The sequence below is a fragment of the Stomoxys calcitrans genome, chromosome 3 (genome assembly GCF_963082655.1).
Source record: "Stomoxys calcitrans chromosome 3, idStoCalc2.1, whole genome shotgun sequence".
Taxonomy (NCBI): domain Eukaryota; kingdom Metazoa; phylum Arthropoda; class Insecta; order Diptera; family Muscidae; genus Stomoxys; species Stomoxys calcitrans.
Genome location: NC_081554.1, coordinates 15,221,475 through 15,245,323, shown reverse-complemented (window position 1 = coordinate 15,245,323; position 23,849 = coordinate 15,221,475). Strand labels below are relative to the sequence as shown.

The 23,849-nt window shown below is 37.3% G+C and overlaps 1 protein-coding gene across 2 annotated transcripts in view; it reads right to left on the bottom strand.

Annotated features, from left to right (window-relative positions):
* Window positions 1–254: 254 nt before the first annotated feature.
* The window catches only part of LOC106081123 (protein drumstick), a 35,144-nt gene continuing 11,549 nt past the window's right edge, over window positions 255–23,849 (bottom strand). For both annotated transcript variants that reach the window (XM_013242869.2, XM_013242870.2), the window contains exons 2-3: window positions 8,732–10,200; window positions 255–1,472 (exon numbers count right to left, since the gene is read on the bottom strand). In XM_013242869.2, the coding sequence (XP_013098323.1) occupies window positions 1,448–1,472; window positions 8,732–8,952 (246 nt within the window). In that variant the 5' untranslated portion in view covers window positions 8,953–10,200 and the 3' untranslated portion in view covers window positions 255–1,447. The remainder of the gene's footprint in view (window positions 1,473–8,731; window positions 10,201–23,849) is intronic.

Below are 23,849 nucleotides of genomic sequence, written 5' to 3'. Positions count from 1 at the left end.
AAAAAACACTCATATGCTTAAAAGTGGAAGTAAGAAGAAAGTGGGGCAGAGAAATAGAAAGGAGGGCAAGTACTTGCGGCATTGGTGTTTGGTTACTAGTTTACTCTCTATGATCCTTTGAGGCAGAGCGGATATACATATATATGATGAGGCTAATGTTTGCTGGGTTACTATGGTGGTGGTTGGGTGTCTTGGCTCTATGGATGTATGTTTCTGCAATATTAATAAAATATTGTTGTTGTTGTTGTTTTTGGTTTTTCTTTTTGAATGTATGAATTTTTGTTAGCGAGAGTGAGAGAGAGAAGAGAGGCAGAGTAAGAGTTAAAGGCAAGAAAAAGGAAAATCAGGAATGAGGCCTAGTTGGCTGGTTAGAGATGACGTTGCGCCTGCGCATACGAATTCTTCACTTATTTCATAGCTTTCTTAGATGTTTCATTTCATTGAACTATTGAAATTGAAATAAAAGAATATTGGATGCCTGGGTTACTAGATGTGGCTCTTACTTTAGGAATACCTTCTCGATTTTTGATAAGCTTCTAAGTATTCAAAGAAGAGCTTTAGTTATCTAGTAATAGTAGTATTAGTGCGTTTCTATATTTCTTCTGTTGAGCTATGTGGGTGTTGCTTACAGCCAGTATATACATATGTGTGAGTGGTGTAACCATTTGAAACCATAAAACATCCATAAAATAACGCCCTCAAACCTGGGTAGTTGGTGTTGAATTTTTTCAACTGCTAAACAAAAGAAAAAGCCATGCTGGTTTCCTCTGATCCGGCATCAATAAAAGTTGGTGATTTTCGATTTTTTGAATACCATCACCTTTTAAGGGGGTCTAGCAACATCACAACACTTTCACCAGTGACTACAGCATAACACCTACAACTACATGGCTCCTACTTAAAATAAAGATGACGAGTTTTATGAAATTTTCAAATCATGAGCCATATAAGTCATCTGTGATGCGGGCAGAAAAGTTTACTCAGTTTTATGGTGCCAAATTTTTGAGAAAAATTCCCCTTAAAAAGGTATCAGAAACAGCATGCTGGCCAGTTTTAATCAGAGGATATGAGAAAATTGTCCCCAAGGTGAAATGATGGTGAGTCTTGATGCATGAAGTGTTGAATGGATGGTTAAATGGATGATTTCTTAATCTTTGAAGATTTTGATAATATTCTTATTGTTGTTGTTGCATATTGAAATTGTCTTCTTTTCCATTGTTGTTGCTGTTGTTTGCTGTTGACTGTGTTTCTATGCTCTACATATGCAGGTGCAAGGTGTTTGTGGGTATGTTGGTGTAGATATGAAGTGCATGATTGGTGTTTTTCTTTTCCTTTCCTTAAAGAGGTGTTTTCTTATAATTTGTTTTATATAGATATATTTATTAATATTTATTATATATATATAGAATGGTGTTTATGTATAGAGGTGCTTTACATAGTATATAGTTTATCGCCAGACACACTGACTACATCTAAAAAGAGAAGAACAACCAAAAGAAAGATAGACATTAGAAATTATGATTCATATACCCAAAACATACTTAAAAACTAAAATAATAATATACATTAAAGAACAAGTAAAAAGTTGTTAAATTCGGCCGGGCCGAACTTTGGATACCCACCACCTCGGGTGTATATGTAAACCACCTTTCGTCAAAATCCGGTGAAAAATGTATACCCCATAGCAGCTATATCGAAATATGTTCCGATTTGTACCAAATACTAATAAGTACAAGTTATTGTTCAATTGTGTATAACAAAATACTGGTCTTTTCAGTAGCTATTGATTTGCCCAAAAAGTAATTGCGGATTTTTCATATAGTCGGCGTTGACAAATTTTTTCACAGCTTGTGACTCTGTAATTGCATTCTTTCTTCTGTCAGTTATCAGCTGTTACTTTTAGCTTGCTTTAGAAAAAAAGTATATTTGATTAAAGTTCATTCTAAGCTTTATTAAAAATGCATTTACTTTCTTTTAAAAAATCCGCAATTACTTTTTGGGCAACCCAATACATCTAAAAATAAACCGATCTGAACCATATACGACACGGATGTTGAAAAGTCTAGCATAAGTCACTATGTCAAATTTCAGTGAAATCGGATTATAAATGCGCCTTTTATGGGGCCAAGACTTTATAAAGGGTGATTTTTTTGAGGTTAGGATTTTCATGCATTAGTATTTGACAGATCACGTGGGATTTCAGACATGGTGTCAAAGAGAAAGATGCTCAGTATGCTTTGACATTTCATCATGAATAGACTTACTAACGAGCAACGCTTGCAAATCATTGAATTTTATTACCAAAATCAGTGTTCGGTTCGAAATGTGTTCAAATTTTGACAAATTTTGTTCAGCGATGAGGCTCATTTCTGGTTGAATGGCTACGTAAATAAGCAAAATTGCCGCATTTGGAGTGAAGAGCAACCAGAAGCCGTTCAAGAACTGCCCATGCATCCCGAAAAATGCACTGTTTGGTGTGATTTGTACGCTGGTGGAATCATTGGACCGTATTTTTTCAAAGATGCTGTTGGACGCAACGTTACGGTGAATGAACACATTTCGAACCGAACACTGATTTTGGTAATAAAATTCAATGATTTGCAAGCGTTAGTAAGTCTATTCATGATGAAATGTCAAAGCATACTGAGCATCTTTCTCTTTGACACCATGTCTGAAATCCCACGTGATCTGTCAAATACTAATGCATGAAAATCCTAACCTCAAAAAAATCACCCTTTATATCCAGATATCGGTCTATATGTTAGCTATATCCAAATCTGGACCGATTTGCGCCAAGTTACAGAAAAATATCGAAGCGCCTAACACAATTCACTGTCCCAAAATTTAGGCAAAATCGGACAATAAATGCGCCTTCTATGGGCCCAAAACCTTAGATCGAGAGATCGGTCTATATGGCAGCTATATGCAAATCTTGATCGATCTGAGCCAAATTGCAGAAGTATGACGATAGGCTTAACTTAACTCACTGTCTCAAATTTCGGCGACATAGGACAATAATTGCACCTTTTATGGACCCAAAGCCTTAAATCGAGAGATCGATCTATATAGGAGCTATATTCAAATCTGGACCGATCTGAGCTAAATTGAAGAAGGATGTCGAAGGGCCTAACACAACTTACTGTCCCAAATTTCGGTGACATAGGATAATGGGCCCAAAGCCTTAAATCGAGAGATCGGTCTATATGGCAGCTATATCCAAATCTGAACCGATCTGGACCAAATTGATGAAGGATGTCGAAAGGCCTAACACAACTTACTGTCCCAAATTTCGGCGCCATAGGATAATAATTACGCCTTTAATGGGCCCAAAGCCTTAAATCGAGAGATCGGTCTATATGGCAGCTATATCCAAATCTGAACCGATCTGGACCAAATTGATGAAGGATGTCGAAAGGCTTAACACAACTCACTGTCCCAAATTTTGGCAAAAATCGGAAAATAAATGCGCCTTTTATGGGCCCAAACCTTAAATCGAGAGATCGGTCTATATGGCAGCTATATCCAAATCTGGACTGATCTGGGCCAAATTAAAGAATAATGTTGAAGAACATAACACAACTCATTGTTCCAAATTTCAGAAAAATCGGATAATAAATATTGCTTTTATGGGCCTAAGACCCTAAGTCGGCGAATCGGTCTATATGGGGACTATATCAAGATATAGTCCATCTTCAAACTTAACCTGCTTATGGACAAAAAAAGGATCTATATCTGTATTCTTGGGTTGGGTTGAAGGGCATGCGATTAGCAACCTCCGTTACTAGCCGCTAATATAGCCCCCATATAGACTAATCTCCCGATTTAGGGACTTAGGCTCATAAAAACTGCATTTATAACCCGATTTGGCGAAAGTATGGTACAATTATTTGAATTTAGATTCCCTACACACGTGCCAAGGTCTCAGGTCAATAAAAGCCGCATTAATTGACCGACTTCGCTGAAATTTGTCACAGTGGGCGTTGCTTAGCCCTTCGTTGTCCGTGTCGAGTATGGTCTTGGACGGATCATTTTTGGATGAAACCCCATGTAGACTAATCTCTCGATTGAAGATCTTTCACCCATAAATTGCTTATTTATTCCCCAATTTTGCAAAGTAGTGTGAGTTATGTTTAACCCCTGCACATTCTTCCCAAATATGGTGCAGTTCGGATCATATTTTTTTAAAGCTGCTATATATATTGATCTCCCGATTAACGGCCTGGAGCCTATTACCAGATTTTGCTGACATATCCGAAAATAAGCTTGATAATGCACCCATAATCATAATGTTCCAAAAAAGTTTGGACGATATGACTTAACAACCAAAACGGGACAAATTTGGAACAGTGAGTTGTATCAAGACTCCCAACAATTGTCCTGAATATGGTCCAGATCGGGTGTCCGTCAGTTGTAACCTCGCTACAGTTTTTAAAAATTGCGACATTAAGTTGAAATTTTGCACGCACTCGTATTTCTTTTATACGCAGCTTAAGTTCTTGAATGGGTCACATAAGACTATATTTGGATATAGCTGCAATATAGATCGATCTGGCGATTTAGGGTTTTAAGCCTAAAACAGGCAAATTTATTACCCGACTTTGGAATAGTGAGTTGAATCAAGACTCCCAACATCTGTACCGAATATGGTCCAGATCGGGCAATATTTAAATATAGCTACCATAGGCTTTAGGATCTAAAGACCATAAAAGGCGCCTTTATTCTCCGATTTTGCCGAAATTTGAAACAGGGGCCTCGACATCCGACCCGAATATGCTGCATATCGGACCATATTTTCATATAGCTATCTGGCGATTTAAGGTCTTAAGCCGATAACAGGCGCATTTATTACCCGATTTCGCTGAAATTTAGAACAATGAGTTCTAATAAGCCCATCGATATCCAAACCAAAAATAGACCGATCTGCCGATTTTGGGTCTTAGGCCTCTCAGGCGCATTTATTATCGGACTTTGTCGAAATTTGGTACAGTGAGTTGTATTAAGACTCTCAACTATATTAAAATTTAGCTGCCATAGAGACTAATCTTCAGCTTTTGGGGCTAATGACCACAAAAGACACATTTATTCTTCCATTTTGCTGAAATTTTAAACAGTGTATATATCAGTAAATATATCCATAGTGGTGGGTATCAAAAGTTCGGCACTTTTTTCTTGTTCTTATTTGTTATAAAGAGTAAAGAACTGCTTCTTCAAATTTCCCTTCAAAAAAAAAATATTTTATGTAAAAAATTATTATTTTAGTGTTTTATGAACTGTAGCGTTAATTGAGCCCCAAATATTGGAACTTTCGCCATTGAAATCCAACACATTGTGGTATAAGGCATTATGCGTTTGCTACATTTGATTGTAACATCCAGAAAGGGGAGAGATAGACCCTTTAATGGGGATATTGATTGACTCAGAATCAACTTCCGATTTGATCTAGCCATGTCCATCTAATTGTCTTGTTGCCATGTTAATTTGTAATCAAAGAACAAATCTCGATTTTCATACGATCATTTTTGCACTCTCCTTTGCGTACCCATTTTTATACCCATTACTCTAAGATGGAGGTAAATTTATCAAGTCGTTCAGTTTGTAACCCAACAAAATATTAATATGCGACCCTATGATGTATATATATTGGGTTGCCCAAAAAGTAATTGCGGATTTTTCATATAGTCGGCGTTGACAAATTTTTTCACAGCTTGTAACTCTGTAATTGCATTCTTTCTTCTGTCAGTTATCAGCTGTTACTTTTAGCTTGCTTTAGAAAAAAAAGTGTAAAAAAAGTATATTTGATTAAAGTTCATTCTAAGTTTTATTAAAAATGCATTTACTTTCTTTTAAAAAATCCGCAATTACTTCTTGGGCAACCCAATATAATCTTCATCGTCTTGACATTCAAATCGATCTAGCCATGTGCATCCGTCTCTGCAAATCGCGTTGGCAGTCGAACGCGTAAAGCTATCCGCTCGAAATTTTGCGATGTAGGATGTTGGGGATTGCAAATGGGCCATATCGGTTTAGATTTATCTTAACTGCCATATAAAGTGATCCTTCGACTTGATTTTTTGAGTCCCTAGAAGCTGCAATTACTATCGAATTGTTTTCTGATTATCTGATAGAGCACATTCTTCTGTTACGACATCCAACGATCGTACAGGTATGATGCAAAAGCTCCTATATAAACCGACCGAATATCCTTGTTCGGTTCCTAGAAGCTTTACCCATCCGAATACCTCTACAGAAGTTCATTGCAATCGGTTCAAATTTTGATGTGGGATGCATTTAATTATTTCCTCGTATTTACGTGGTGTTTTGGTATCACTTTCAACAAATGCGCTAAGTATGGTTCAAATCGGTCTATTTACCTAATGTAGCTGCCATACAAACCGATCTTGGGTCTTGACTTCTTCAGCTTTAAGAGAGCGAAATTCTTATCCGATTTGGTTGTAATTTTGCAGGTGGTGTTTTGTTATGGTTTTCAACAACTGTGCTAAGTATGGCTCAAATCGGTTTATAACCTGGTGTAGCTGCCATATAAACCGATCTTGGATCTTGACCTCTTGAACCGCTTGAGGGCCGCATTTCTCATTCGATTTGGCAGAACTTTTGTACAACTGCTTTTCCCATGAACTTCAACATACTTGTCCAATATGAACTGAATCGATCTATAGCTTGATACAGCTCCCATATAAACCGATCTCCCGATATTGCTTTTTGAGCGCCTACAAGGCGAATGAACTGAAATATTACGCAATAACTTCTACTATGAGCTTCAATATTCAATTCATTTATGGTCCGAATCGGACTACAACTTGAAATAGCTCCAATAGCATAACAGTTCTTATTCATTATTCTTTGTTTGCCTAAAAAGAGATATCACTTAAAGAACTCGACAAATGCGATCCAGGGTGGAGGGTATATTAGATTCGGCCCGGCCGAACTTAGCACTCTCTTACTTGTTTTTCAATTAAATATGACATAGAAATCAGAAATAATATGCAGAAATGTCACTCTCAAAAATACCCAAAACAATACATGCTTCAATTTTTTCATAATTTTTCTCATATTAAATCATCTATTGGGGAAAAAAATATTTTATTCAACTAACCACCAAACTTGAGTTAGAATTTCGCCTAGAAGGCGGTATTTTTTCATCCATTTTTATGTAATGGGAATAACGTACTACATCTCTTGCTTCATAAATGTTCAGCTCAGAATGAAATGCAAATAATTGGCTCTATATCTTAGTCCTATCATGGCAAAACCTTATCGGCCATTAATAATGGTGAAACTCTGGATGCGAAAACATTACTCAGCGGTGATCAGCCCCATTCTCAGCGGTGATCAGCCCCTTTCTAATAATTAAGGATCAACAATATGGCAGTTAGTAATTACATTCCAATAGATCAAGTTCAGTTCATTGTCCACAGTGGCGATAGACAACAGCCTTAATTGGAAATCGAGCCTTCAACACCCGCGCTGGCTACTGAAGCGCTTAACTGTCGGCAACTTGTAAAATTCCTAATCATTAAACAAAAATTAAATCTGGCAGCTCTCATTGAAGTAACAGAAGTCTCCTTACAGTTCCTTAATGTAATGATCTTGGAAAAATTTGCAATTTTTGGTCTTCCAATTAGAAAATTGCCGCAAAGTCTTCCATTGTTGGGATCAAAAGAAGAAGGCTACTCGTAAAATGTGGCTGGACCTATAATGTTAACACTACACGGTAAACTAGTTGCCTAACAACTAATTTGGAGAGTGACTTATTCCCTGTGTAATAGAATATACTGGGATTCATCATTTAATAATTCAGAGATTTCAGTGCTGATGATAATTAGTTTTTGTCCACTTAAATGCACTTTTAAACTAACGTTTCACTGAAAACGCTCAAGCTTTGTGTTTAGAACTAAATTCAGATTTTGCATGAAAATTCAACGATTTATGTGAAGCTGCAGAAGACCTGAAAGTCATGTATTGACATGAAGATAGATTTCAGCGAGTTAAACTCTTCTTTTCTATTATCCAGTAATACTCATCCTGTCATGGGTTTCTTTGGTAAAAGCACTCCAAGTTAGGAATTTTATGAATTTGACTTTTTTGTCATATTGTTCAATTGAAATCGAATGTCGTTGATTATTAATTGGAATGTGAAAACCAATGGTATGCAATTTGCAATGGAAACTTGGTTTGATTGATCCCTGATACCGTATGTTGGCCTTAAACATTTCCTTTTCACATTTGAAGACAAATGGTGATTGAAGTTGCTTTTACTCTCTGCAACTAAAAAAAGTTACTGCATACAGTTTTAGAACTTTCTTTCAAAATTGAATATCGATATTCTTAATTTTCAATGTTTTTGTGCAAGTTTAGGTAAAGTAGAAAACTTTTTAGCATTTTCCAACTGTTTTGGTTCGCAAAATTGTTCATCTACAAAGAAAAAATTTTTCAATCCCAACATAAACGTTGAGACACAAATCCACACAATCGCCATTAGTTTAGTTCACAATGACCCGCATGGTTGTTTATACAAAAATTAAAACCATTTACCGCTACTCTTAAACTAATTATGCGATTAATTCTTTTCGGTAAGATGATGATTGATGGTGAATGTGATTTTGATAGCCCAAAATAACTTGTATTGATTTTATGACATTTGTAGTGATTTTCTATTTGCTATAGTTTTGTTTTGTTTTTTTTTTCGAGGGTATTTATTGTCTTTACTCACCTGTGTTGTCTTAGATTATCACGTTGCTTGAAGTATTTACCGCATACCTCGCAGGAATAGGTGATCTCGGGCGATTTGTGGGTACGTTCGTGAATCATTAGATTGTAGGGTTTGGTGAAACGCCGCTGGCAATACTTGCAAATGAACTCACACTTCGGACGCATCTTGCGACGAAAGTCCGACCGGCAGTCATCATTGTCGATTCTCATTACAGCGAACATGGTGCTGGTTGTGTGGTATTGGTTTAACTGCTTTGTTGTTATTGTTTTGCCTTTAGTGGTTGGGAGGGAGGGTGGGGTGGTTGGCGGTTTTTGTGTGGTGGAGGTTGATTAAAAACACAAAGAAAACTCAACCTCAAGTACTCTTTGAAACTCTCACGGTTGTGGGGAATAGCGAAAAAAAAACAAAAACAAACTAGAACTCTTAACAACAACACACCAGAGAAGAGCGAGAGTATATTTAACACTTATCGTATTGAGTAATGCACGACAGTTAGAGGAGATTTAGCTGTTGTTATATATTTTGTTTTTGCTTCTCCCTAAATCAAGAGTACAACAAATGAATTACACTTTTTTTCACTGTTACTCCTGAGCTTATAAGAGTTATTGTTGCTGCTGCAATTGTGGTTTTAGATAAGAATATATTGTGGTAAGGTTTGTTGTTATTGCTTAGGGAAGAATGAAGGGGTAAATGCAGGGCTTTTCCCCCCTTTTTTTTTTGCTGCTAGCGGTTGTTGTGTTTTTTTTGTTGTTGTGTTTTTTTTTATTTGTTGTTATTGTGGCCACAGCACACTCTTGTCTAATTGAAATGTGTGCGGTTTATGGCCTTTTTGGTGGGGTTTTTTTTTCAAAGCAACCAACGTTGATGATTGGCTGTGTGGTTTTTTTTTATAGGTCCAAGCAAGGAAACACGATATGATTTTCCTGTGGTCTTGCTTGTGCTGTTCGACACAATTTTTATTTCTTTCGGCTACGCGCAGAGAGATAACAAGCGCGTTATGCAGCTGCTGACAGACTGACGTGTTACTTCAAATGGTGATTTAAACACCTTTAGATTTTTTTCTTTTTGGTGTGTCTTCTGTGTGTGTTGTGTGAGAAGACTTTGTTGCTGTCTACTGCTTGTTATGGCGTTTTTCTTTTTTTTTTTTTGTAGCCTTTTTGTGTTTTGTTGCTGCTGTTGTTGCCTGGTGGCCGCTCGTTCGTCGTTGGTGGTGACAAAATAGTCTTTTGATGATAATGATGATGGTGATCGTGTTAGAGATGATAGTCTCACAATGGTGTGGTGTGGTGTGGTTACTGCTGCCGGCTACGGTGGTGGTTATGGTGTTGGTGGTTGTTGTGGGCGTGTTATTGTTCAACACTTACAAACACACCAATCGACATACATATATTTCACCTTAATTATTTGATTGGCCGTTGGGTTTTTCAGGCCAGAACAACGAATAAGACCAAACTTATTATTTTGAAGATCTATAAAAGAGAAAAACGAATGAAAGAAAACCAATAAAAATGAGTAGGATATTTATTAATGGGTAGTCGTTAACTTGATTAATGGCCTATATAAAATAGAAATACATATGCATACAAAACATTTCTAGAGCTAGGTCAAATATTTCAAAATTAGGGCAATTTTTTAAATCCCACCATTAAAGAAAGGAGGCCAACGTAGCGCAGAGGTTAGCATGTCCGCATATGACGCTGAACGTATGGGTTCGAATCCTGGCGAGACCATTAGAAAAAATTTTCAGCGGAGGTTTTCCCCTCCTAATGCTGGCAACATTTGTGAGGTACTATGTCATATAAGACTTCTCACCAAAGAGATGTCGCACTGCCACACATGGTTTGGACTCGGCTATAAAAAGGAGGCCCTCTATCATTGAGTTTAAACTTGAATCGGATTGCACTCATTGATATGTGAAAAGTTTGCCCTTGTTCCTTAGTGAAATGTTCATGGGTAAAATTTTCGATTTAAGCACCAAAGAAAGGGGGTTATTAAATTCATCATTCCCTTTGCAACATATCGAAATATTTATTTCCCAATGCTGGGTCATAGAAATCACAATAGCGATCGAACGAATTACGTTATTCCCTTGACATTTTGCCCCGGTACTTCTTATTGAACTAGGTCATTGGGGACTGTAAATGGTTCATATCGGTTCAGATTTAGATTTAACTAGCACCTCCGTTGCCCCGAGAGGCTTCGGGTTAACCAAGTTTATTGACGACAGCCCTTTTGTCTTCACGGCTAAATCGTTTGCTTTTTCATTGCCTCTTACCCCGCTGTGGTCCAGCACCCAAACGATGCGAATCGCGACATTTTCAAAGGAGGTGTAAATCTCCTTCTTACACTCCAAGACTGTTGGAAACCTTGCCGTCCTGGTTGTTATTGCCCTGTCAGTAAAGATGTTCACACTCGGTGTCCATTAACACCACACCACCTCACACATTCCGTGATTGGCTGGATATCCGCCTGCAGGTCCGTATTATGGCCAGGCAGTCGAAAACAGATCAGTCCCTGAGTTCTCAATGTAGACCCAGTCTCATTCAAATGCCACATAAACTGATCTGGGGTCTTGACTTCTTGAGCCTCTAGAGGGTGCAATTTCTACCCAATTTAGCCGAAATTTAGTATGACATGTTTCATTATGACTTCCAACTACTGTACTGAATATGATTTAAATCGGTTTATAACCTGATATAGCTGTCATATAAACCGATCTGGGGTCTTGACTTCTTGAGCCTCTTGAGGGCGCGATTTTTAATCGATTTGACTGAAATATTGCATGACGTGTTTCGTTATGACTACGAACAACTGTGCTCAGTATGATTCAAATCGGTAATTAACCTGATATAGTTGTCATATAAGCCGATCTGAAGTCTTGACCATTTGAGCCTCTAGAGGGCGCAATTAATATCCGATTTGGCTGAAATTTTGCATGACGTGTTTCGTTATGACTTCCAACTATTGTGCTTAGTATGCTTCAAATCGGTACATAATCTGATATAGCTGCCATATAAACCAACTTGGGATATTGACTTATTGAGCCTCTAGAGGGCGCAACAAATATCCGATTTGGCTGATTTTTTTATAACAGCTTCTACCATGACCTTCAACATATGTATCAAATATGGTCTGAATCGGTCTATAGTCCAATACAACTACCGTATAAACCGATCTTCCGATTTTAATCCTTAAGCCCCTAAATCGCAAAATTCTTATTCGAATTCAGAAATTAGAGGTCTTAAATTTTTCACAATGACATTTTTTTTATTTTTATTTTTATTTTTTTATTTTATTTTATTTTATTTTATTTTATTTTATTTTATTTTATTTTATTTTATTTTATTTTATTTTATTTTATTTTATTTTATTTTATTTTATTTTATTTTATTTTATTTTATTTTATTTTATTTTATTTTATTTTATTTTATTTTATTTTATTTTATTTTATTTTATTTTATTTTATTTTATTTTATTTTATTTTATTTTATTTTATTTTATTTTATTTTGTTTTGTTTTGTTTTATTTTATTTTATTTTATTTTATTTTATTTTATTTTATTTTATTTATTTTATTTTATTTTATATTATTTTATTTTATTTTATTTTATTTATTTTAATATTTTACTTTATTTTATTTTTTTTTATTTTAATTTATTTTATTTTTTATTTTATTTTAACTTATTTTATTTTATTTTATTTTATTTTATTTTATTTTATTTTATTTTATTTTATTTTATTTTATTTTATTTTATTTTATTTTATTTTATTTTATTTTATTTTATTTTATTTTATTTTAATTTATTTTATTTTATTTTATTTTATTTTATTTTATTTTATTTTATTTTATTTTATTTTTATGCGGTAATTTTTTATATTTGTTTCTATCCCTATAAACATCCATTGGTAGGTGGGAACTGTAGGTATTAATAAATAAAAATCAAACCCATTTACAGTTTTATTTCCTTAATCAATCAAGACGATTATGTATTAGTCAGTGAACATTTTTGTCTTCTTTACATATAGCTGTTTTATGTAGGAAATTGGAACAATAGCACTCCAAATTGCTATAAATGGCAAATTGTATTCATAGCCATTTATGTCTTTTCATTTCATTCGAATTCTACCACAATTATCGACTCAATTAAAGTGATAACTAGCCCTGGCGTTTGGCTAACCCCCACCCAAGGGGCCAAGAACAAAACCCAACTATAATTTATGAAAGCACTAGGCATATCTAAATAGACAACCCCCTCTTTTGTTTTTTTCAAACTCTAAAGCAAAGCAGTTGGTGTGGGCTAGTTCACTCGCTTAGAGAGATAAGGTTGCAGCTATCAACATCTGTTTTACATTTTAATAACCGTTAAAATCGTTAATTCATTCTACTTAAACGCTAATAAAACACAAGAAAAAACTTCCAACTTTAACTACACAAAAAAAAAGAACTAAAATTTCCTGTGCTCGTTCCATTCCTTCACCAACTGTTTCCCACTGTTCACTAAATAGACAATAACTAACAATTTAATTCTGGATGTTAACTGTGGCACAGTCAGCCAACCCAGAAATATGTCCACCATAGCAACACCCACATTTCCAACGCATACCAAGCAACTGTTCAATTTGTGTTGCATTCTTCCATTGCTCAATGAATGACATCAAAAGAATTATGATTGGTTTCGGTTATAAAGGGATTTGGGTTTGTTTTTTGTATCTTTGTCTTGTTGGCCCTTGGTAGGGCGCCCCTCTTTCTTGGTTTTGTGTGTGTGTGTGTGTGTGTTTTTTTTTTTTTTTTTGTTAAAAGGCCAGATGATTAACGGCGACAAAATGACCATGTGACGCCACTTTTATTCCCTCTGGAAAAAATGAAATAAAATAAAGAAGCAGAGCAACAGCCGTCATTGAATTGAACTAATGAATGGTTTGAGAAATTTTCATAACGTTTGTGTTTTTTGGAAGTTGAGAAAGAGAGGATATTTCGGTTGAATTTTTTTTGATACCCTACACCATTAGTATAGCAACTTGATGCAAGAAAGCTTGCTTGAGAACCCTTACAATGGGAACCCTAGCGATACACATGATGTTGTAGGATTTTCATTTTTGCTAAGGTGTTTTTGTATCACATGGTAGCTACGGCCATAATGAAGTTAACATTTCTCGCACGAACATCGTATTGAAGGAAGGACAAGTTTGCTCATATCTGCTTCTACCGAAGAGCTAACATATTAGGTATCCCAAATATCCCAAAATAATAGCTAACAAAACATTCACCCCAAAAACCAGAGATCAGAGATATAGGCTTTCATGAAAACAAATGCATCACAGTCTTTATGCCTTTATGCCTGTTGGATCCTTTGAAGAACACACTTCAGGTCTTGAACACTGGTAGGGACCACAAATTCCTGACCATTTGGAATCCATATAATACTGGACTTTATAAAGAGATCGAATAAAAGTAATGAATAAGAACTGTTATAGGCCGATTTAACCCGTATTTTGCGCAATTAATGGAAGTGATAAAAAAACACGCCATGCAAAATTTCAGCCAAATCGAATAGGAATTTCGCCCTCCAGAGACTAAAGAACTCAAGACCCCAGATTGGATTATATGACAGCTATATCTGGTTAAGGACCGATTTCATCCATACTTAGGAAGTCATAACGAAACACGTCATGCAAAATTTCATCGAAATCGGGTAGGAATTGCGCCCTCTAGAGGCTCAAGAAATCAAGACCCCAGATCGGTTTATATGGCAGCTATATCAAAACATGGACCGATTTGGCCCATTCACAATCCTTCGAAAGTTAGCTTGCTTTCGACAGACAGACGGACGGACATGGCTAGATCGACTTAAAATGTCATGACGACCTCTCCCCCTTATCACGATTTTTAAAAACGCCAGATCTCGGTGATGGGTGCACCGATTTAAGCGAAATTTTGTATACCACTTCATGGTACCCCAAGAATACGAGATTGTTACAAAATTTTGGGGGACCCCCCATCCCAAAACCCACCCTAACGGACATGTTTACCTATTGGGAAAATATGGATATCAAATGAAAGGTATTTAAGAGTAGAGTACGAACTTGGTATACAAATTGCACCCTAAGTGTTCGGGGCGGTCTCCTACCCCCAAAAAACCTGACAACAGTACACTTTCACCGTTTGGGCAATATGAGTATCAGATGAAAGGTATTTAAAAGTAGAATACAAATCTGACATAAAAATTTATTCCTCGGTATCTGAGGGGGTTATAGACAGAATTGGACCCTACTCGTCACAGTTGTTGAAAGTCATAACAGAACACTTCATACAAAATTTCAGCCAAATCGGACAAAATTTTGCGGCTTGTAAGGGCTCAAGAAGTCAAATCGGAAGACCGTTTGAACCGTACTTGACACAATTGTTGGATGTGATAAAAAAAAACACTATGTGCAAAATTTTAGACAAATCGAACGAAATTTGTTCCTTCCATGGGCTCAAGAAGTCAAATCGGGAGATGGGTTTATATAGGAGCTATATCAGGTTATAGGTCGATTTAGACCGTATTTGACACAGATATGGGAAGTCATAAGAGAACAACACGTGCAAAATTTTAACCAAATTGGACGAAATTAGTGGCTTCCAAGGGCTCAAGAAGTCAAATTGGGATATCGGTTTGTATAGGGGCTATTACAGGTTATGGACCGATTTGGACTGATTTGGTCCGTACTTGGCACAGTTATTGAAAGTCATAACAGAACACTACATGCAAAATTTCAACCAAATCGGACGAAATTTGTGGCTTTTAGGGGCTCAAGAAGTCAAATCGGGAGATCGGTTTATATGGGAGCTATATCAGATTATAGACCGATTCAGAAAGTACTTGGTACAGTTGTTGAAAATCATAAGGGAACACTATGTGCAAAATTTCAGCCAAATCGGATGAAAATTGCCGCTTCTAGGGGCTCAAGAAGGCAAATCGGGAGATCGGTTTTTAATGGGAGCTATATCTAAATCTGAACCGATATGGCCCATTTACAATCCCCAACGACCTACATCAATATTAAGTATCGGTACATCATTAAGTATCAGTACATTTCAAGCTGCTAACTTAACTGATTTTAACAGATCTGCTACACCTTTATGGGGTAGCAGATCAATATTTCGAGGTGTAACAAACGGAATGACTAGGTTAGTATACCCCCATCCTATGGTGGTGGGTATAATAAACTATGTGTTTGTTTTTGGGTTTGCAAATTTGTTTGTGCCGTATAGACTCCAAATTGGCTAAATCGATTTCTTTGAAACTTTCGCAATAAGACTGATAATTGTTCGATATCTGAAGGGGGTGGACCGTTCCGGACAAGATTGGACTCAAATGAAAGATATTCGTCCCGATCCCAAAACCCTCTCAAAAATATGAATATTTGACGATCATGGCAATATGGGTCTCAAATGAAAATTATTCGGGAGTAGATTACAAATATGGTCTGTAGAAGATTTTGGATATACATTTTGGTGATATTGGATGGGTCGGATCCAAATTCGAGGAGGAATACCTGAGGGGACCTCCCCACCCCAAATCCCAATATATACACTTCAGGACAGTATGGAATTCAAATGAAAGGTAATTTCGAGTAGAAAACGAATCTGGTATACACTTTTGGGGACAAGTATTTTGGGGGCCACCCCACCCCCAAAACACATATTTACCGACTTTAGCAAAATAGGGCTCAAAAGAAAGGTTATTGCGAGTATAGAATATAGCATGAATCCTATATCCATTTTCAGGACCAAGTATCTGGTTGGCCACCCCAACTGTGCTCTTCATATCCCATACTGAGGACTTTCGTCCTTTTACCAATCCCGTCCGGAACCATTTTAAGACCTACTGGTATTAATTTCACCCAGCAAGACAAAAATGGAGTCTCAAATCCACATAGCATAGGGTAAGCAAAGTTCTTCAATGCCCTATTTAGGTCTTTACTTTTTTTTTTTGATTTTTACCCAAAAACAAAGACCAAAATTTTTACGAGTTTTTTTGGGCTGCTGTAGCTGTTCCCCAGATGATTTGTGTTCAAGTCTCCGGTTAGGACATAATTTTCCTTTTTGTGGCCGTTTTTGTTCTCCCTCGTTTTTTTTTTTTTTTGTACAACTTCAGGAAACAATAGCTGACCATTGAGGCGTCTTTGGCGTCACCATTGTTTTGATGATGGTGTTGCTGGGATACCACCACCATCACCGCTATTATTATGATTATGAATTTCAGTTTCAATTTTATTGTGGGAGCTTTTCTGGCTCAACGCTAAGCAAAAGGGTTTCTGCTTTAGGTTTGCAGGCATGTATGTTGGTATTCTTTTTTTTTTATTATTTTCAGGGTTTTGTCATTTCAATGAAAAAGAAAAGAATTGAATGGAGTCCCCAATGGAAAAAATGAACCATCCCGCTGTGTGACCATAACAAAGTCACTTTTCGTTTTGTTTTTGTTTTTTTCCTCTTACAGTCACATCTCCTCAAAAATGTTCTCAATTTTTCGTCTCCAAGTCTCTGAAGTCTTGAGAAGATCTGCACGCTGAGATTCTTTGGGGGATGTCCAGCTGTGTCAACTTTAACAATATGTAAATGCGTCAAGTTCATTCCCGGCAAATCGTTGTGTTATAAATATTCCACATTATATCTGGAGTTTGTGTGAAGTTGGGCTTAAAATAAATAATAAAAAAGAAAACAACATTTCCTACCAAAAAAAAAAAAAAACATAGCCAAAGCCTTACAAAAAGACAATGACAATCCCCCTTAGGAGAAGTCTCCAGCCGTGAGCAGGCGCATAAAAATCAACAAAGGTTACCTACTTCCTGAGCGAGGGAGAAGCCTTAAGGAAAAAAATAACCCCTGAGTTGGTGATAAGCTGCCAGAGTTGAGCCCGGGGTTTTCCTACTGCACCCTGCCCAACCCCTCCTACTGCCTCTCATGCATTGGCAGGCCCAAAGGCTTCTTCATTTTTTATGGATTTGCTTAACAAGCAGTTATGAATGTCGTAAATTGTTATAAATTTCGAAAATTTATGTTAAATCGCTTTCCAAAGGCCATTAATGGTCACCAAATATGTGTGGCTGCCTTAGGCAAATCACGAAGCGCCAGCAGGACCAGCCTGAGCACGCAATAACCATGTCTGTCTTATGTGGCTGCTGGGTATTTTTTTGTATTTTTGGGTTGTTAATCCCCTTTTTTGTTGTTATTGTCGCTTGTCACTGATACTTTCATTATCCCTCCCAAAAATCGCCACCAGACACTGTCTGAAAAAGCTTCTGGCAATTGTTGAGCATTTTTTCATTTTTTTCATTTGAAAGCCTCGTCGGCGGCGGCGCTCTGGCATTTTGCGATGATGAAATCAAGCGATGATTAAGCCTCACAGCACGAACCCATTTGGCCCCAGAACCCCCCAAAGTGACAGAAAACAAAGCCAACACAAACCATACTCAAAAGCAGTGCAATTCAAGGCTGTTTTAGGGTTTCCTGGAAATTCCTTAACAAAAATATCACCATCACACAGTGGCTGTTAATGTGAAACGAAAATCGCATCAAGATTAATTACAATTGATTAATGTTCAATTCGGTAGGGTCCAGCCCAACAAACAATGAGCCAACTAAACGAATGGCAAAAAACGAAAACAAAAATAAAACCGACCAAATGACTGTTGAATTTTGCTTCCTGATCATGACATGCTTTTTGGTTATAATCAGCGGCGGCTAATTTAGGCACACGGTCAAATAAATGTTTTAATTGACATTTACATTGAATGCAAAATGATTCGTTGTCACGCAATCACTTCATGTAGGAGTTGTTTAAATTGGGTAATAAAAATAAGAAAAACAAGGGCAATGGAAAGAAAGAAAGTCCTCAACTGTCCCCTTCTACTTAGAGGTGAACAAAGAATTGCTTAAAAATTCCAATATCGAAAGCTTGAGGCTTATTAAATTGAAAATATTTTTCTAAAAAAAAACTATTTTAAAAAGCCAAACCAAAAAAATTTTATATGTGTTCAGGTCAGTGGGAAGACAGGTAGTTGCTATAAATATAGGGTTGCCCAAAAAGTAATTGCGGATTTTTCATATAGTCGGCGTTGACAAATTTTTTCACAGCTTGTTACTCTGTAATTGCATTCTTTCTTCTGTCAGTTATCAGCTGTTACTTTTAGCTTGCTTTAGAAAAAAAGTGTAAAAAAAGTATATTTGATTAAAGTTCATACTAAGTTCTATTAAAAATGCATTTACTTTCTTTTAAAAAATCCGCAATTACTTTTTGGGCAACCAATAGAATCCAAATTGCGGGGAGTGTGAGTGGCTCTTTGTAAATTCCATTCCAATACAAACTTTTTATTCCCTTTGTAACACCTCGAAATATTCGTCTAAGACCACATAAACTATATATATATTTGTGATCGTTACGACGCTCTAAGTCGATCTAGCCATGTCCGTCCATTCATCCGTCCGTCCCTCTTTCGAAATCACGATAAAGGTCGATCGCGTAAAGCTAGTCGCTTGAAATTTTGCACAGGTGCTTAATACCAATGTAGGTCGTTGGGGATTGCAAATAGGCCATATCGGTTCAGATTCAGATTTAGTTCCCACATAAACCGATCTCCCGATTTGACTTCTGGAGCCCCTGGAAGCCGCAATTTTTCCGATTTAGCTGAAATTTTGCATGTGGTGTTCCGTTGTGACTTCCAACAACCATGCCGAGTTCGGCTTAAATCGGTCAAGAACCTGGTATAGCTCCCATAAAAACCGATCTCGCGATTTGACTTCTTGAGCCCCTGGAAGCCGCATTTTTTCCGATTTTGCTGAAATTTTGAATGCGGTGTTCCGTTATGATTTCAAACAACTGCGCTAAGTACGGTTCAAATCGGTCTATAACCTGATTTGGGTTCCATATAAACCGATCTCCCATTTTGACTACTTCAGCCCTTGGAAGCCGCAATTTTTGTCCGATTTGGCTGCATGTGGTGTTTCGTTATGATTTCGAACAACTGCGCCAAGTACGGCTCAAATCGGTCAATAACCTGATAAAGCTCCCATATAAACCGATCTCCCGATTTGACTTCTTGAGACCCTGGAAGCCGCACTTTTGTCCGATTTGGCTGAAATTTTGCATGTGGTGTTCCGATATGATTTCAAACAACTGCGCTAAGTTCGGTTCAAATCGGTCTTTAACCTGATATGGGTTCCATATAAACCGATCTCCCATTTGATTTCTGGAGCCATATAAGGTTATGAACCGATTTGAACCATACTTAATACAGTTGTTGGAAGTCATAACAAAACACGTTATGCCAAATTTCAGCTAAATCGGATAGGAATTGCGCCCTCTAGAGGCCCAAGATGTAAAATAGGGAGACCGGCCTTCTAGAGGCTCCAGAAGTCAAGATCTCAGATGGGTTTATATGACAGCTATATCAGGTTATGAACCGATTTGAACCATACTAAATACAGTTGTTGGAAGTCATAACGAAACACGTTATGCCAAATTTCAGCCAAATCGGATTAGAATTGCGCCCTCTAGAGGCTCAAGAAGTAAAATAGGAAGACCGGTTTATATGGGAGCTGTATCAGGCTATAGACCGATTTTGACCGCATTTGACACGTACGTTGGAGGTTATGGGAGAAGCAGTTGTTCAAAATTTCAGCCAAATTGGATAATAATTGCCTCCTCTAGAGGTTCGAGAAATCAAGATCCCAGATGGGTTTATATGACAGGTATATCAGGTTATGAACAGATTTGAACCATACTTATTACAGTTGTTGGAAGTCATAACAAAACACGTCATGCCAAATTTCAGCCAAATCGGATAGGAATTGTGCCCTCTAGAGGCTCAAGAAGTCAAGACCCAAGATCGGTTTATATGACAGCTATATCAGGTTATGAACCGATTTCCACCATACTTATTACAGTTGTTGAAAGTCATAACGAAACACGTCATACCCATTTTCAGCCAAATCGAATGGAATTTCGCCCTCTAGAGGCTCAAGCAGTTAAGACCCCTGATCGGTTTACATGGCAGCTATAACAAAACATGGACCGATATGTCCCATTTACAATCCCGACTGACCTACACTAATAAGAAGTATTCTTGCAAAATTTCAAGCGGCTAGCTTTACTTTTTTTATATACCCTCTACTATGGGTCGCATTTGTCAAGTTCTTTACCCGGCACCTTTTTAGAGGCAAAACAAAAGATGACGGTTGTTATGCTATTGGAGCTACATCCCTCTGACAACAAGGAATAAAATTTTTGTTACATTTGTACTCTTCATTTAAATACCTTTCATTTAATACCTTCAATTTGACACCCATATTGTCCCAATCGTTAAACATGGCCTGACCGAACTTAGCATGATTTTACTCGTTTTCTGTTGTCCTCGCCAGGATTCGAACCCAGACGCTCATAGTCATATGCGGATATGCTAACCTCTGCGTTACGGTGACCTTCTTTTGTCACCAAATGCAAATTTCCTCATGAACATTCCATTATGGAACTGGGGCAACTTCTCACAAATTAATGAGTGCTGTCCGATTCAATTTTAAGCTCAGTCATGAAGGACCTCCTTTTTATAGCCGAGTCCGAACGGCGTGCCGCAGAGCGACACTTCTTTGGGAAGAAGTTTGTACATGGCAATGTACCTCCCAAATGTCGCCAGCATTAGGAGGAGATAACCACCGCTGAAAATTTTTCTGATAGTTTTTCCAGGTACCGAACCCAGACGTTCAGCGTCATAGGCGGACATGCCAACCTCTGCGCTATGGTGGCCTTTTGTTATCACTTCGAGGAAAAATGCCATCTCAATTTGAAATTCCCTTTTTTTAAGCTCAATTATAGGGGACCTGCTTTTTATGGCCGGGTCCGAACGGCGTACCGCAGAGCGACACCTCTTTGGAGAGAAGTTTTTACATGGCAAACTACCTCACAAATGTCGCCAGCATTAGGAGGGGATAACCTCCGCTGAAAATTTTTCTGATTGTCCTGCCAGGATTCGAACCCAGGCGTTTAGCGTCATAGGCGGACATGCCAACCTCTTCGCTAGGGTAGCCTTTGGATATGAGTCGCGGAATCGCCATCTCAATTTGATATTCCCTTTTTTTTTTTTGGCTCAGTTATAGGGGACATGCTTTTTCTAGCCCAGTCCGAACGGCGTGCCGCAGAGCGACACATCTTTGGAGAGAAGTTTTTACATGGCAAAGCATTAGGAGGGGATTCGAACCCAGACGTTTAGCGTCATAAGCAGACATGCCAACCTCTGCGCTACGGTAGCCTTTGGTTATGAGTCGCGGAATCGCCATCTCAATTTGAAATTCGCTTTTTTTAAGCAGAGCGGCACCTCTTTAGGGAGAAGTTTGTACATGGCAAAGGACCTCCCAAATGTCGCCAGCATTAGGAGGGGGATTCGAACCCAGGCGTTTAGCGTCATAGGCGGACATGCCAACCTCTGCGCTACGGTAGCCTTTGGTTATGAGTCGCGGAATCGCCATCTCAATTTGAAATTCCCTTTTTTTTGAGCAGAACGGCACCTCTTTGGGGAGAAGTACCTCACAAATATCGCCAGCATTAGGAGGGGATAACCACAGCTGTAATTTTTTCTGATGGTCCTGCCAGGATTCGAAGCCAGGCGTTCAGCGTCATAGGCGGTCATGCCAACCTCTGCGTTAGGGTGGCCTTTTATCATCACTTCGAGGAAAAATGCCATTTCAATTTGAAATTCCCTTGTTATACAAAAATTCGAAATAGCGAAGCTACATTCCTACTGTCCCCATCTATGTTTGAAACATATAGAACAAATATATGAAATTTCATATATTAAATCCATATTCAATTCTAACCAAAACTATAATGGAATAGAAAACAATTTATAAAGTTACCAAATTCCATCTAGATCCAGGTTTTCCAAGTAGTAGATAGGACCAGTAGGAATTTAGTTGCATATAGTGAAATTTCTAAAATCCATTTGATGACTGCCTTAGGTTCAATTTGGTTTTACATAACGCCTTTTCACTTCTTAAACTACAGTAGGTGGATATTTGTTTCAAATGAATTAAAAATGTTAGACTTCTTGTCCCCACCTCTGCGGCTGCTATAATCATTTTGCTACATTCCTACTGTCCCCATCTATGTTTGAAACATATAAAACAAATATATGAAATTTCAAATATTAAATCCATATTCAATTCTAACCAAAACTATAATGGAATAGAAAACAACTTCTAAAGTAGCCAAATTCCATATAGATTTAGATTTTCCAAGCAGTAGATGGGAACAGTAGGAATTTTGTTATTAGAATTTAGTTAGGTTCATTTTGGTTTTACATAACGCCTTTTCGCCTTCTTACATTTCAGTAGGTGGATATTTGTTTCAAATGAATTCGAAATGCTAGACTTCTTGTCCCCACCTCTGCGGCGGCTATAAACCTTTCGATGTTTGATGTAACAAATGAACTTCTTCCCACATAAATCATTTTGCTTGCTGCCAACAACAAAGACAACAATACCAAAAAAAAGACTACATCAATATAAACGGGCTATTGTTTTTTCCATTTCAATACAAAGTGTCAGGGGACGATGACATTTTCACACGCAAGCCAACAAGCAATGGCAGTAGTGGCTTATAGGGAAAAAAGGACAAAGGATTCCCAAAACAGAAAAAAAAACTGCAGAAGAAAAAGCGGCGCATAGCCTTTTAATGGCTTGGCCACTTGAGAAAATCATGCAACGTGTGTGTGTGTGTGTGTGTGTGGATGTTTGTGTGATAAATTTTCAATTGATTACAATTGGATAACAATGGCCCATGGAGTGCCATCGAGGGCCTAAACGATCAAAGTCAAATGGTCAAACTACTGCTACTTTTGTGTGTGTTTTGGAGATTTGTAACAATTAGAACAAAACGACTTTGCAAGACAAGACACCCAAGTATCCTTTGGAAAATATGGCTCTGCTCTTCTGCTTATCGAACAAAAGACAGAGATCACCACCACATGTTAGCCTAGGAGAAGCGACAAGAGAAGGTGTTTTTTTTTCGTATATTTTTTTCTAATTGTTTTGTAATAGAAATTTCCTGGAATTTTGTGCCAAACCATTAGTATAATGAAGGCAA